The sequence below is a fragment of the Lates calcarifer genome, linkage group LG16_LG22 (genome assembly GCF_001640805.2).
Source record: "Lates calcarifer isolate ASB-BC8 linkage group LG16_LG22, TLL_Latcal_v3, whole genome shotgun sequence".
Classification (NCBI taxonomy): Eukaryota; Metazoa; Chordata; class Actinopteri; family Centropomidae; genus Lates; species Lates calcarifer.
In genome coordinates, this window is record NC_066848.1 from 2,883,540 (window position 1) to 2,900,753 (window position 17,214).

General features: G+C 43.6%; 1 protein-coding gene across 1 annotated transcript in view; it reads right to left on the bottom strand.

The window, feature by feature from the left end:
• The window catches only part of ptk7b (protein tyrosine kinase 7b), a 66,237-nt gene that overhangs the window by 14,035 nt on the left and 34,988 nt on the right, over positions 1 to 17,214 (bottom strand). Inside the window, exons 3-5 of the mRNA XM_018680219.2 lie at positions 7,259 to 7,558; positions 709 to 811; positions 280 to 464 (exon numbers count right to left, since the gene is read on the bottom strand). Of these exons, the coding sequence (XP_018535735.1) occupies positions 280 to 464; positions 709 to 811; positions 7,259 to 7,558 (588 nt within the window). The remainder of the gene's footprint in view (positions 1 to 279; positions 465 to 708; positions 812 to 7,258; positions 7,559 to 17,214) is intronic.

Here is a 17,214-nt window from a genome sequence, read left to right on the forward strand (position 1 = left end):
CCTCTTCACCACATTTCCTGGCAGGTGTGGAGATGTGGAAAATTTATTGAAATCCTTAAGTATCGGATCATTACTGACATGAAAACTAGACTACTGAAACTAGTAGTCAGTTAGTTAATTTGGCAGAAATGTAATGAGCAAATTGTTACTCATTTTTATGCATTTTTTTGTATGTTGAGAGCTGAGTCCTCCCCTCTCTCACCAGCTCCCCCCAGACCTTAGATCATTTATATGTTGCAGCAGTTCAACACACTGTCATGCAAAGACACACGCACACACCTATGATATTAAGGGTGAAGTTGCTGTTGCTGCAGACGTGCCCAGCTGCATTCTTAGCACAGCAGTAGTACAGGCCGTTGTCATCTGGGCTGGCACTCTTGAAGGTGAGTGTCCTCTCCTTATTGTTGATCTGATGGCTCCTCTCCGTCAGCTTCACCCCATCCTTGAACCACTGGCATGTCGGTCTGACAGGGAGAGGAGGATTAAAGAGGATGGGTGTTTAGGAGAAGAGGGGCAGGACGATTGATGAAGCAAAAAAAGATCAGATACAAAGGTGAGGAGAGGGGGAAAGAAGAAGAATAGGTAAAGAGGAACATAAGGGCATGAGAGAGGCCAACAAAGACAGAAGAACAGTTTTTCAGTACAGTCCTCAACACGATCCTTAACCCTGTGAACTCTGAACTCGAGGTGACAGGGGAGGAGACTCACCGTGGGTGTCCATCAATATGACAGCGCAATGTGACCGGAGCAGAGCTCTCAATCTCTCCCTCTGAGGCAGGCTCCTTCAAAGTCACACCACCACTTTCCAACCCTGTAGAGGAAGAAAAACAGAGGAGACTGTAAACGGGAGGAGGGACGGAGCATTGGAGGACGAGAGGACTAACTGAGGAGAAAGACAGGAGGAAAAATTGAGTTAAGTGGTCGTCCTGTCATCTGTCCTCATGGGACATGCAACGATGCTAATGGCTGCGACAGCACTATGACTCAGGAACAGAGCAGGGAGCTACCACATCACTGGGTCAGCTTACATCAGCATACCACTGTCCTGCACTCACAAGAGCAAGCTGGACCTTTACAGAGCTTTTTATGGACATTTAATGGACAGTTCATTGACTTAGTTTGTTAAAAGCACTACTCTGCTGTCAGAGCAGCCCATAAACTCAGGCAGAGGGGAAATGGGGAACAGTGAACATGTTTCACTTTTAGCAACAGCACATCCGCTCATAGTTTGTAAAATGCTTGAAAAGCAGTGAGGTGCATTCTTTGCTAGAAAATCCGTTCAAACAAAGTGATGAGAAACATAATTTACTCAAGTAACATGAAATGTGATCAATAATGTCTGAGTGACAGAGGAACAAGAGAACAAATGAAGAAAACAGATGCTGACAGTCATCCCCTGAATGCATCGTGGTGCAGTGAGAAATGAGGGGAACAGTGTGGTTTCACCATTAAGGATTTGACCCAGTACACTGAGACATATATCAGCTACATACAGCATGACAAGAAATCATCACAGCTGAAAATCACTCCAATATGAAACATTTGATCATTTTTCAGGGTTTATTCTTAAACATGTCCAAGGTAGACAAGTACATGTATCTCATGATGCACTGAGGCATTTCTTCCTTCAGTAAAAAGGACTGTGATGCTTCCTATAAGCTAAGCATTTTTGCTGTAGTGAGAAATCCAGTGTTAGACATAAAACTGCCTTAACTGATGTTATGGAGACAGTCACACTAAAATCTACCAGACAAATAAAACTAATAGATATTTAGAAACACAAAAGACGTCTGTACAGCCTTAGCATACCTTGCTGGAATTCCCCTTCCCCTGCTGTGTGTGTGTGTGTGTGTGTGTGTTGACTACACAAATACTTAGTGTCTGCAGTGAATGAGAACAAGGGCTAATTGCTATTTATGTGATGATATATAAGCCGTGTTTGTATGACATGCAGTAACTGCACATGCTGTGTGGTTACTAGGTGCATCCATGTATGCACTGAGAGAGCGTGTTTGTTTGGGTTGCCCTGGTTTATACATGAGTCTATGGGGGTTTTCTGTGTGTATATATAGAGTGTGTGTGTGTGTGCATTAGCGTAAGACATTCCATCATGCTGAACTCCATTCCTATGGCCTGTGGCTGAATGGTGCGCCTGCATCTCTGCTCCTGTGTGGATCATCTATGAAATATGCATGGCATGAGCCTCCACCTGAGACAGCAGTGGGGAGATGTGGGGAGGACGCAGCAGCGGCCCTGTAAGGTCAGAGGGGGCGCTAGAGGAAGACCTGTCACAATGAATTACACAGGAACCTGACAGTTTCCTGTACCTGGGGGTCTCTACAGTAACAGGCCCTACATCCCCCCTCACTTATATCCCCATCTGAGCCAGGCATCGCTCATTAGCTTCATCCTGACACAGATGCCCCAAACAACTCTGAGTGTGTGCTACACTGAACAAGTGTGTGTTTATATGTGTGTGTTAGAGACAAGTGTTTGTGCCCCTGAGCATGAGTGCATGTGTGCAAATGTGTTTGACAGCACAGGATACTAATTGTGTATGTCTCACTCAAGGCCATTCCAGTCAATAGCTCCAGTAACTTAGTGAGGAGGAGGAGGAGGAGGAGGTGGAGGTGATGAAGGCCAGCCCTGCTATGGGGACCTGGGGCCAGACGCTCAGACAGACCTGCTATTAGTGCACTGGAGGCATAAGGGGCAGACAAAACCAGAAGGGGAAACAGTGAGTCACTGAGGAGGAGGAGAGAGTGGGAAAAAAGCTTGATGAAACAACAAGTATCATCTGCAGTATGACTGACAGTTGTTTGCAAATGAAATCGTAGAATTTGTTTTAACCTGTCGGGAGTAACAGGTGGGTGTTTCCAGTATCAGGTGGTGTCAAACTGTCAACCTCAGGAAGTAAAACTGAATCCTAAAGTTATATTCTGTGCTACGTTCACAAGAGTCCATGTGTGTTTTCTCTCCTGTCTATGGTCAAATCAAATAACAACAAAGAACAAACAACAAATCTGTTTTTCAGCAGCACGAGTATGAAATCCAAACATAAAGAAGTTGGTAGGTAAGGAAGAGAAAACATGGCTGAAGACATAAGAAAAGATTTACATATAGCAGGATAAGGTCATCACAGTCGAAGACACAGTGCTTGACTGATGAGTGACCTCTATATTTATGCAGACCCGACAACAATGAGCACTTATCCACACAAACTGCCTTGTGACTGTCCAAACTTTCTTCCACTCCTGACCTATTTTGTCTTCCAGCAGGTTAAAACCAATTCTCCGTATTATTTCATTTCCAATTTGACCTGGATTTACTGACAGTCACACATTCTAACCCGTTACCACTCTCATAACACTATTCACAGTTCAGGTTTCTCCAGCTGTCCACTTGACAAACAGAAGGCGCTCTTTCATAACCTATTAGAGGCAAATACTTCCCCATAATCCCTCTCAGAATGCATGACTAAGTGTTGGAGCAGGCCTGGCAGCTAACGCCATAATTAGGGGCGTATAATTATTATGTTGGAGGCAGAACAGGAAGCCCTATCAACACAGGGATGATAACAGATGAATTGTGAGGATATTGTCAAGGCAGATGCTTGGACCATTCATCCATCACTGTGCCAAAAGGCAGCTTTATGTGTGTGTGTGTGTGTGTGTGAGTATCTGTTTCACTCAATGAGCTGATTTGTTGCCATGGAGAGGGATTTCTCCAACAGAGGCAGGGTGGATTGTGTTATCCAGGGGAGTGCTGGGGGTATGATTTGACTGACAGCACCACATGGGTATGGAAATAACTAAAACATATGGCCAAGTGGCTTCATATTGTAAACTTTGTTAATAAGAAAAAGTGCCAGTGCCCGAGCACAGTCCTGGGAAAAGCCTGACGGCCCCGGCACACTGTGTTAGACGAGGTGTCAGATGTTATCAGCTGTGGATGACAGAGGTCACCAGGCCAGGCTGCAAACTACAGAAAATCAGAAAGATGCTGCTGTGACAAGGCAGAGAGAGGAGGAACAAAGGTGAAAAAAAAGAGACTCTGACAGTGGAGCAGAGTCACTCTGCAGGGGAAAAGCTGACGGATGGAGCCTGGATCATTAAGCACAAGGAGCTGAATTTTGTCAGCTCACAGAAGACAAGAAAAAAAAAAAAAGAACTTTGAGTTGTAGGAATTGGGAGAGGATGAGAAAAAGCAGGGCTGTGCTAGCGATCAGTAAGGCTGCTCTAAAATGCATCTGCTGAACAAATGTAGGTTAAGGACACAAGCTGTGTGATTAAACCAAGATGGTGTGTGTGTGTGTGCTTGTGTGCAAGTAGCTCTGTGAGTTGAGAGATTAAATAGAGAGGAAAATGTTCCTTCTTTCCTGTGTTTCTACAGGATGTTTCCCTTCTACCTACGAGCTGTGTCACTGAATTTCGAAACACTGTCAGTCTGCATCTTGTTACTGGGAGTCAAGCGAAGCGTTGCCTCCAGGATCAACAGACATGCTGACAATAGTGATGCCTGAGCCCAACGCCTCCGCTGGACGCGGCCTCGCCATGGATACCCAGTGACCGGGCGGGACAAAAGGGTGAAGGGGGGCTAAAACCTCTATTAAAGAAAACAGAGGGGGGATAATTACTCTGAATAACTCTCAACTGGCAGGATTTGCCCACCCACCATTGAGAACAGGACAAATTAACTCTCTCTCTGCAGAGGCCGGGAGGGGGAGGGGGGCCAAACCACTCTGGTACAGTCCATGTACAGTATATATGGAAAACCCCCACCCCCAGCCCCCCCTCCTTACAACCCACATTTACTACTACGCACGCAAACTAGCATACACATGAGCGAACGCACATACAGGATTAATGCCAGAGGGGGTCTTTGCTTTAAAGCTGCGTGCGGCTTTATCGCCCGTTAAATGTATGTTGGGGAAATATGAGAACATCTGTCATAACATGGTCTGATCCAGCTGAAGGGATCTAGAGATGAACAGCCAACCTGCACATTATGACAGAAAGACAAATGTGTTGTAATACACAGACAGATGTTGCGTACAAAAGTGATTAGAGATGACTTACTACTGTATGCTACTTTACCTTGTGTGTGTGATTCTGAAATATATGCACTGCGCTTTAACTTATCTTTAAACAGAGGACAGAAATTCTTCTGTAGGTGGTTCCTTATCTGAAGTCCTGCCTGAGAAATGAGAATCCACTCAAGTTTCTGTATTCTTATCAAACTGACACACAGCTATTGATCTTATCATTCCTTGTAGAACATTAAACATTACATTCATTAATATCTGCCTCTCAGCTCTGTATCTGCTGCTCATGTCTGCTGCATGTGCTCCACGTCCACAGCGCTGAAGAGAAAAATATGCAGTGACAGTGTACACAGAGTACCTGTGACCGTTTGCTCCGAGACACTCCTTCAGCCACGCTCTAAAGGCCACTTGATATGATGCCCTATCGTCATCCTCAGAGACAGATGGAGAATCCATGCATGCAAACATTAACAGCTGCGAATACTGACTTATCATGTGAACTGGATACATTAGATCTGGTTACAAATAAACCAGCAGCAAGCAAGTCTACTACTATGTCTTAGATACACAGATAAACCTTTTCCAGGAGTCAGAGAGCTACATATAAAACCATCTGTGTCTGTTTAAGATGGATTCACTTCAGCCTACATGAACTGATCTTTTGGCCAACACTGACATATTATCACCTTACATCCAGCAGATACAACAGTAACATTAGCAGTCATTTGGAGTCTCCACCAACTCCTGAGGGAAATATCTGGCTCCACTATGTTCATGTTTAACATGTTCCCTCTCAAATAAGGGTCAAACAGAGGTCAGATGTTTATATGATGTGATGTGGTGTGTGTGTGTGTGTGTGATCTTACAGCAGTGTTCATAATCAAGTCCTTGTTATCAGAATACACCTGAATATATTTTCATTCTTTTTCTTCATGTATGCACACCTAACATGTATTACCACTCTTACGTAAACAAGTGCCCATATGCATTGCAGTGATTAAATGAGTTTGACAAGAAAAAAAATATATAATTAATACAACACCTTCCTTCCAATAAAAACACGCCTCTCTTTTCCAGTGCGTGGGAATGTTAATGGCCTGGCAGATAATACAGTTTATTCTGGGTCAGAACTGGTGTTTCATGTCTGACTTGTTTTTTTTTTTCTTCTTAATCTGTGGGAGTATGTCAGTTGAGCTTTATTGACACTCTAGATCATGTTTAATTGCAACACATAAAAGCAGTTCCCTTCAGATCAGACGAGGATTGGAAAACGGATGTGCGTCTTTGGCCTATGTGGCTAAAACTTTAAGTATTCAGAGTCGATGCTCAACATCACAGACCACAAATATCCACTGGTGGAGACACATCACAGAGCAGGGAGCAGGGGTTAAACCCTCGGCTCTCTCCCTCTGTCTGTCCCTCTCAGTTTATCTCTGTTTGCTACCAGGAGGTCTGGACACTCATCTGTTCTTGTAATCAGTCTTTGAACAACTAAGAGCACCGCAAAGACAAAACCTCCCGGCTGAATGTAGCTTGAGAGGACAACATATTCCAGATGGAGCCATTTTTCACCCTCTCTACTTTTTGTTTTCTACGGCCATCAGTACAAACTCAGTGTTTGTCAGACACAAAGGCTTTTCACTAACAACTGGTACCTGAGGGCCTTACACAATACACCAACAAGGTTGTTATTTATCCCAAACATGGCTGTGCAGAATTCCCATGGCTTCCTCTGAAACTTAAGAGGATAATTGAGCTTTGGTTTTGGGGCTAAGCAACAAAATTAAGATACTTGTGTGTGTCTCTTTAATGGGAAAAACGTTTAGAAAGTGAGGGAGTGAAAAACTTGACATGAATAAAAGCAGTGTTAATCTAAACCTAAATGATGATAAAGCTTGAAGGTAAATTACTCTGTTCAGTAATTTCCAGACAAAAGCCTTTTGAGAGTATATGGGAAAAGAAGAAACACATGCTTGGTGGCACACATATCCAGTTTCCTTTGGAGAGAGGGAGATGAAGCCACAAAGAACAAGGCAACAAGGTGGAAACATTCCTCCAGCTCATACTACCCGTCATCTTATACTCTGACTTTTGTTTTGCTTTTTTGATCCAGAAACTGGATGCACACCCTTGTTTCCATTATGAAACACTGTCAGCTGGCAATTTTCACTCAGGAAATCAGAGGGTGAGAACAGCTTGAAATCAAACACTCACACTTGATATTGAAGGAGGCATTGGTGGAGTGGAGCACCTCTCCTGTGGCAAAGTTTTCTGCGACACACTCAAAGTTTCCTGCGTCCAGTCGCCGATCCACAGCGGTGAACTTGAGGTTGCTGCCCTCCTGGAAGCGCCTGTCGCTGTTTTCCAGACGCTGGCCGTTGTGAAGCCAGCTGTAACTGATGTCAGCCGGATCGCTGACCTCACAGCGTAGCATGGCGCTGCGGCCGTGCAAGGCATCCTGGGACTTGGGCTCCTTGGTGAACTGGATGGCAGCAGCAGCCTGGATGGACAGAACTGGAAAGGAGAAAAGAGAGAGAGAAAGGGGGAAAGTAAATGACAGAGGATTAGAATGGGGCTGCTGTTAACATTTTACTGCTTTTTCCGTTCATTAAGTGTATGCCATAGCGACCACTTAGCCTTGTGGAGGAATGTGATGTTTAGACAATACTGGCTAACGGTGAATTATTTTGTCGTAAAATGATCAGACCTAACGCAGAGAAAATACTTTTTCCCGTTAGTGAGGCCGTGACGTGATCTGACAGTCACACACACACTCACACACGCCTTGCAGTCATGTGCCATCAGCTCAGCGAGACACATCTCCTAAACAAGACATGATGTGCTGCACACACATCCTCACGCACACTTAAATCTTTTATTTCCCCTCATGATGCTGCGTACAAGCTTTATGTGAGAGACATGTTTTCTGCTCTAGTTCCCCAGTGTCACCAGAGGAAATGGTTAGAGTGTGACTTCCACTAAACATAATGACTCAATTCCCTTTTACTACAGTCACAGTCTTTTTGATGCAGTATGGTTATAATGTAAATATCATAATACATAAGAAGCAACAGGAGGTACATGTGCATCTCTTCTCACTTTGGTTTTGGTTCCACATTAGAAGGAATTTTTCTATTTGTGTTTCACTTATTTCCCCACAACTTGAACGAGCATGTGGTAGTATGTGGAAGCAGTGTAATGGTCAACATCCATCAGCAAAACAATTCTGTGATTTTACACACACTCATGGATCAACTAACACAAATACTTTGTGTGCACAGTTGCCAATTTTTCCACACTTATTCTAGCTCACTGTAATAAGTCATCCATCTCTCTCCATGACTCTTGTGTCTCCTTCCTGTTGAAGGACTAAAAACCGACATAGTGAGGGTCATTTTTTATTCCAGTTCAGATCAAGCAGCTGATTAGAAAAATCTCAGTGAGACAGTAGAAGGAGTCTGATTGGCTGCTTCTAGTTTAAACTCAACAGCTGCTCCAGCTGCACTCTGCCTCTCTGTTTGCACAACCACCACAATGAACTACTCATCAATAACCACCGCCGTCGTTTCTCCAGGCAGGCCCCCGTCTGCACAATGTTATCATACCTGATGTCAGGGTTTGTTATCATAAAGAACGGTCCACCGATAGAGTCGATTGAGCATACCTACACCTGCATGACACTGTGTGTATCCTTGTGGGTTCTGGCAGGAATGGAGTCAAGTAAAAAGGGGATCTTTCAATAATATTTAATCAGGAAGCCTGTTGAAGATGAGCCAAGGTGATCCCTTCATCTTTGGCCCTCCTCATCCCGCCGCCCCTGTCCTTCTGCTGCCTGTCCGTCTCCTCATCAGGCTCACCTTTGTCTCAGCTGCAGGTGGCTTGAGGTGGCTGACAGACAGGCAGGCAGAAAAGATGCAGCAAGGCAGAAAGGCAGGTCAAACAAGAGGCTGTGCATAGGCTGGGTGGGACGAGAACAAATACATTTGCCTTAAGTGCCCTCTTACCTTAACTTTCATAGGCAAGGGGAAATGACATGCGATGTGGACTCACTCAAACTCAGCCTTTAAATAAAGATCACCACATAGTGTTGGAGTTCTGCATTAAGGATTCACAGACTGTGCCAAAATAAAAGAGGAACATCTGGTGTGTTCTTTTGCACAGAAAAGACTGAAGTGTTATCTGTTAACTGAACACCTCCCACACTGATTAAAGAGCTATCCTGATAAGAAAGTAGCTTCAACATTAGCAACAACTGCTTTGTGTAAAGACACAATAGTAAGATGCACTGAAGACAACAGTCACCATCCTACAATCAGACAAATCCACTGTTGCATATTTGAATTTAAAAAACAGCAAATGCAGAAGGAGACAAACTCTATGTTTTGCACAGCACACACACAAAAAAATGGTTCCTTCAAGGCTCAAACACAAACACGCTCACTCTGAAAAGGTCACTGCATTTGTAAGGACGCTGGAGTGAGCTGAGAAAGGGTGATTTGTAGCAATGTTCCTGGAGAATGAGGATTTTACAGAGAGCTATGAAAATAACATCAAACTGATCAAAGGAGTTGGTGCAGAGAAAAACAGACCTTCACCACCTCTGCTGCCCAACATCTGTCACCCTTTCTTAAGAAGCACTGACTGATCCTTATAAACCATTTTAATGTATGTGTACTTATTCCTTTTACATCTACATATTTACATGAACACATTTCATTAAAAAGAAAAATCTGCAGCTTTGATTACACCTTTGTCAACTAGTTCAAATAGCTAGGAATAAGGAAACAGTTGCACTATGTTCCAGTGTTATTATTTTCAGTCCATGATGCTGTTGTTTTTAATTTCACACCAGGTCTGGCAGCCAGGGCGATCGATGGCCTCTTTAGGGAATCAAGCCTCGAGACAGTGTATTAAAGGTCACAGCCCTGTGGTCTTTCTTTCAGCTGTAAATACACTGTGGGGGAGAAATGTACAGGCTGCCAAATGATTGGCTTTTACTTGACTATACCAAACTAAAATTTCTCACCTGGGATAAAACTTCACCTCTTAACCTCAATTTGTGCTGAAGTGGTAACCGTCTCTCTCCGTCTCTTCACACTGTGTCCACACAGGGCGACTGTCTCACTGACTGAAGCTGCAGCCTAACTCTAACTCTAACAACAACCCAAGGTGGCGTTCACACACAAAAGAGACAGAAAATGAACAGACAAAAGTTTGGGTGAAAGATACATTCTTAAATAAAACAGCTTGTTCCAGCTGAATATATTTGAGTTTTGCACTGTCGAACAAGCGACTCAAGAACATGTCTCGCTACTATTAATCTATTGATAGAAACAAATAATCAAGAGATTTATTGATTATTACATAATAGTTAGTTCATAAATCATCCTTTCTTCATCTGAACTAAGCTCCAATGCGATCACTCTGCATGATTTATTGCACAAAGGATTGTTACAACTCCTCTTCTGTATAACTGAATGGCCTCTAACAATTCCCTCGAGAGGTTGTGAATTTGTTCCATCTGTGTAAAACTGGGATAAAGCGCAGCAGATGGGTTGGAAACACCAGCAGAGTCATCCCCGACATTCACCTCTAACAATCTATCAAGTAATATTCACAGACAGAACTCTGCCTCCACGCCAGGCTTACAGCTGGGGTGTGAAGTAGCGTGCCAACTCCCATCATACTGAGGCTCCTCTGTACGGCGGCGTTACGAGCTTCGGTGGAGACACGACGGAGCTGTGGCATGCAGTTGATGGTTTCATTTGAGATGCACGCTGACATTTAGTGTGAGTTTGTGTGTGTGTGTGTGTGTGTGTTTAGACCTGCGCAGAGAGGGAATGACTTCCGGGAAAAGTCCCAGCAGAGACAGTGCAGGCAGATAAGGTGTTTGCGCATACCACAGGATGACAGACAAGAGAGAGAGAGGGTAGAGTGAGGCACAGTCTATCACATGTGAGGAAGTCTGCCAAGTTTACTGTACTGTTCAAACAGAGAAGGCACCGTGACCTACATCTCTCAAACACACTGCAGCCCTGCCTCTCTAACACTCATATAAACAGACACACAACAACAGTCTTCAAGGGTGAACACACACACACATACTCAGATATCCCCCCCTACCACCATCACACAGTCACTCAGCAACACAAATTCCACCAAAGATGTATCTGTCTGCCCAAATCAATACAGTTAATTTAGGTCATGCTTCTTCACTGAGTCACATAAGGGCTGAAAAGAGAGAAAAGCTTGGATCTACACAGAGTGACATTTCAAAGAGATAAGCGGGGAAAATGCTCTCCAAACTCCTACTGATGGCCTTCAAAGTGAGAGTGGTTGAAAGGGAGAGTTATTGATAAGGGGGAAACCAACAGAGAACACAGGGAATTTCTTATAACAAAAAGACTAAAAGAAACATCACTATATATCGATACTAGACTCCACTGACAAAAACTGAAATTTTACCAGGCAGAACACAGGAGTCGCTGGAATACCGCTGCCTCGATCTGTTATCCATCTATCATTCTGTTTTTTTATAAAAAAAGATCTGAAACAGAGAAAAGCAACAAATCCTCACATTTTAGAGGCTGGATTAATCAACTGTTGAAGTTACTGTCGTTTAACCCAGAAAGTTTCATAACTGTGAAAGAATGTGATTTCTTTATAAATGGAAACAAATCAAGAAGAGCCTCTCTCTCTTTCTTTCTTTTCCTTCACAGATTAATACCAACAGAAAACAATAAGAGTCCTGGCTCTGATTCCAATCAATATGCACTTGCCGGGAAAAGCTTACGACAGACGCGCTAATGCACCCGAATAAGCAGCGATAGTCATGAAATATTAATAGCCCCGCATTTTCAAAATAGTTAGAGTTTCCCTGGATTTCGATCGAGGTATCTGGGAATAAGTTGGAAGAGACAGAAAGTAGGTTAGAGACGGAGAGGGAAACTGCTGAGAGGGGTGAAATATCTGCACGCAGGGATTCTCCTCTTCAACTCGATGCACTGCCGACCCCATTAAGCCTGGCTCAGTTGTCAGGGCTGTCAGGTGGAAGTCGCCTTTAAGTCGGCCTGACAGCCAGAACCCACCATAATGGGCTCATCAGCAACCCACGCCTCCCTTCTCTCTTTCTCAACTTTGTCTGCTGGCACAGGCAGACAGAGGCGGCTGAGCTGAATCATATTTCACCAAAAACGACATTGTATCACCCTGTCAGCATGGGGCGGAATGCAAGATACAGAGTTAGGGTCAAAGAAGGAGGTTACGCGGGTTAGCTCGGAGAGGGAGTGTGTGTGCATTATCTATGGACATTAACAATGAAATCAATGTGAAATCAAAGATAAGACAGACTGATTGATGTTAATAGAGACTAAACACAGCCGTTCACAGTGCAGGTGAAAGTTGTATTTTAAAACTGAAGAGATACTTCTAATTCGAGTTTTTTTTAAATGTCTAGAACAAGATGAGAAGCTTAATTCCTACAGCGGCATCAAAGATGGCGTCGTCTTAGCAGTGAAGACCTTGTAATCAGGACTGTGCGTCTCCACCAGGCCATCACACACCACAATGTTATCTCTGAAACTTTCCCTAAACATACTGCTTCAGCAGGGTGACGACAGCCAGGGACAACACACAGTGACTGAGGCTGCAAGGGGTTAAAGGGGGGAGAGACACTCACACATGCACAGACACATACAGCAGCACCCACAAACACTTGGCACCAGGCACGCCTGCTGTGGGAGCTCAAATAGCCCCTATTTGTGTGGTTTAACAGCGTCTCAGTGGACCGTGTCGGAGCGAGACAGCTGCTCTGAAATGTTTTAGAGTGACACGGCAGCAGAATGAGGAGTCTTGGAGTCGCAGAGATGAATGTTGCTGATGGAGCGTTCGACATGGCTGCTATTAGATGTTTATCTCCAAACCACCTCAACCTCAGTGACACAGTTCCCAGAGTCAGAGTCACACATTAAGCTGCTGCAAAATGCCCATCAACCCTGTCAAATGCTTTGTCTATTAAAGTCTGTAGTCTATGAAAACAGCACTATCCTATTAAGACACAACTACCATCCACGATCACTCTATTTTCATTGCCCCTTCCTCTCCCCTACTACAAAATCTACATAACCTAATTAAGGATAAAAGCAGCAACACTCCAGATAACACCAGCCATCTTCACTCAGACTGCACACACTGACAACAAACAGAGCAACTTCAAAAGAATCCCCAAAAAAACGGGAATGGCACAGACACGATTAGAGCGCCTCTGATCGGATCAATTATTAACAACTCCAAGAGTTCATGTAAGATCTGAGAGAGAGCGTAGCGTGATTTGGAGGCTGAATGAAACATCTTGTTTAGTTACTGTCAATCAGGAGGTCAGACAGGGGTCTACACAGTGAGCACAGACTGGAAAAACATGTCATCAATCTTTTAACAAACAAAGGATGGGTAGAGAGGGAATACTGGTGCAAACGACTCTCTCTTTAAAAGCATCTATTTTAGAAGCTGCTGTAACGCCAGCTCTGTCATGTTCACAGGGCTGAGGATGTGTCTTTACATTGTAAGGTACATACGTCTACTGCCGTCCAGTCAACGTTATGAGGGGAAACAAGAAGATTTAAGATTTAAAATCAGAGTGGATCCTCCTCTTCGTCCTTTACATCCATTTTTATTTCAGTGCTGCTTCACTGGAATACCAACCTAACAAGATTAGCTTCCCTACCTGATCATTAATGGATCAGATTATTTCTGATCTAACTCATATAAGCTGTGGTGGTACAATGAATTTCATATCCACTGTACAGCACAGTACTGACCTGTGTAACCTTTTGATAGCCAAATACCTTTAATGTTGATTTAATGTTAACATGTTTTTGTGAAATCAAGACTGAGGTGATATCTTGGATGATTGTCATGTTGACATTTGCAGAGAGAGGCCGATAACCATCTGTCACAGAGCAGGCGTGTAAAGCTGAAGTAAAACCTCAGATGAAAAACTGTGATAGCTTCATCCTCAGTTGTGTTTGTGGACGGAGATGTCAGGGAGATAAATTGGAGTGGGAATGAAGGGCAAAGTCATGGGAAGCACAGAAGCCTACTGAAAGAGCTTTCATGGCCTGTCAACAAATTACTGGATCTGTGTGTGTGTGTGTGTGTGTGTGTGTTTCCACTGACTGGGTTGCCTCCCCTAGCTGTCTCCTTGAAAACTGGTTGGCAGAAGATCTTCCTAAAAACTGACAGGGTTTACGGTCTCATAAACACAGTGGAAAAACCCAAGAGAGCATGAAACAGGTAAGGCTGCATGATAAATTGCATCCTGGTTTATTAAGGCTGTGATATGATGGAAAATAAGTGAAATTTTATCTAAAAACAAAACACATGTACACATCATTGTCTAAAATGTAATCATTTTTCATTTTTGTGCTATTAGAAGTGTCACAAAACACATAAAAACAAAACATTCAGTCACTAAGGAAAACACAGTTGACAGAAAAGTAGGAGTTAATGTCAGTTACTGACGTCAAATTGGGTTTATTTTGCTAAAGGTGCATTTTCATGCTTCACTGAGCTCCTGGTCAGTATTTTTAACAATGCTGCGTGTCAGCAATAGTTTGGTATTTCCAACGTGAATTACACAGAGAATTCACCGGTGCGTGAAGCTGAAATGTCGTCCAAACAAAGAGGTCAGGTTGCTTTATTTAGCTTGACAGCAGAGACGTTAAACAGGACACAGTGAGACCAGGTACAAGATCTCTGTCAAACCATTGTAACAGGAGTGACAGTTTGCTTCAGCGCAGACTGATCTCATTATTGATCCCTAACGGTTTTTGTAGACTCAACTAGGTGACTTTGTGCGAGAATTAATTAATGCAGGGAGGTAGTGGACATTCATATATTCAATTCCAACCTAACAACTGGTTTTATTACTGACTAATCTCATTTATTAGATTCATTTATTAATGATTTACTGAGAGATTCACTGAGTTGAATCTCTTTTTCAACTCAGTGATATAAAAACAGAGAAATCGTCATATTTGAGAGGTTGCCTGCAGATGTTTGGCATTTCTGCTTGATGAATGACTTACAAGGAATAGTCTGACATTACATCTTTGTTAGAGGAGTTGAGTTAGAGGAGAAGATCACCACAGCTCTCATATCTGGATGCTAAATATGAAGCTACAGCCAGCAGCCAGTTAGCTTAGCTTAGTATAAACACTGGAAACAACCTCAGCCATTACAGAGGCACCCACACTCTATCAAGCTGAAATGGATCAAAGTAATATGAAAGAATGAGTCCCTGCTGTCTCTTCCCATTACATCCAAAAAACTGACCCCAGGTAGTATTTTGTTCTCTGTGGGGCATACATCAGCAGAACACATCTCTCTGTTCATTCCACTGCTTCTAATTGAAAACCACATTCAAAGCAGCGGAGCCAGGCTGCCTTTTTACCAGTGACACTGGTATGCACACCCGCTACCTTAATTCAATCGCTGCTCTTATTGTACCAGGTAATTGCACTGTGGAGGGGTCACACTCTGCAGAGTTACTTGCTCCTGTTCAAAGAGAGGGGCAGGCTCATTATAACAAACCTCGCTGAGATCACTATCAGTTTATGCCCGTTTCTCTCCATCTTACCGCTGACGGCAGGGAGCAAGCTCTGCGCCAACTAGACAAAGACCCCCACTCCCCAGCTTATTACCAGGCAACATTGGCATGGCAACCGGCATGCAACCTCTCCAGGTAGACCAGGCTGCGCCATCACTTTGCTTCGCTCCTTCCTCAAACAGCAGCAACAGCCATCTACAACACCTCAGTGGAGTTTCTAATGTGATTCCATTTTGACATCTAACTCTTAAAATTAGCTCTTCCATCAGAAACATGACACTGATTGCATCGTGGCTGTGTTTTGTGGATGACAGAAATTCATTTTCCTAAAAAAAAACCACTTGACATTTTGACAGAGGTATGTCACCTCTCCTATGCCGTTATGAACGAGCTGCTGCTTGCCAGCACACCTCTGCCTTTGAAATGAAGAAGTACTCCATATGGTCTCCATGACAGGAAAAATAATAAAAACAGTGTAACAGTGTGAGCTGGGGGGTTGTTGGGGGGGTGATGTAAGCCATAAATCTCTTAATAAGCACACAGGGAGACGGTCAACAGCATCAAAGTGTTGACTAGGCCCCACCCAAACACAGCTCCAAGTGTGTTTTAATAGGCCACACATCCTAGGCCATTACCGCCTCATTATTAGTTGTACTAGGAGGCCTGCAGCAGGCTTCAGGCTGAGACTGAGGACTGGGACTAGTTCAGTCCCTGAGGAACACTGGTAGGGATCTCCATTATAAAGCCAGCAGGGAAAAGATCCATAATAGCTCAGAGTTATACTCAGCTGGATCATTTTACATCAGGTAAATGACTTGGAGGAAAAAAGGTGTTTGTTGCTTTTCTAAATAGCTCACAAATACAAATAGTTCTGTTCACACTTAACCATTACTGATTCTATGTCACCAGTTTGTAGTTTGCATCAAAGGATTGACTCTTCTTTTATCTCACTGCTGAGATTATTTAACTTTAATGCAGAGCACTGGCATGACATGACAATGTCACACTATTCTTGTTTATCATATGATGTGCTAATGGCGGTTCATGGAGAATGATCTGCTTGCTTTACGACAGATGGAGTTCCAGCACATGAAGAAGCCTCTCAGTGAAGATATGAGTCCTCCCCCACCCTCACACCCCCCTCCTTTCTGTCCCTCTACACCAGGCTTCATAACTGTCATGCTGTGTCTAAAATAGAGACATGTGAGCGTGGCCAGCTCTCACCAGTTTTCAACACCCACTCATAAAAGGCTGACTGTTGAAACACAGGCAACCTAATGCATCTCTGTGTAACCCACGCTGAGGACAGAACATGAGCTGACAAGGAAGGAGGGAAAGAAAGAGAGGAACAGAGGAAAGAAAGAAGCACTGATAAGAGGTTATACAATTTGTCTGGAACGCCCAAACGATGACGATGAAAAACCTTTGCGGCGTCCACAGATCTGATCCTGGCCATGAAAGGGACCATGGGTATTATTACCCATGGTGCACAGCAATCTGGAGCCACAGCCATCCCCTGCAGCTGTGCTCTTGCGAGACAGAATGAATATGGGAGCAATTATTA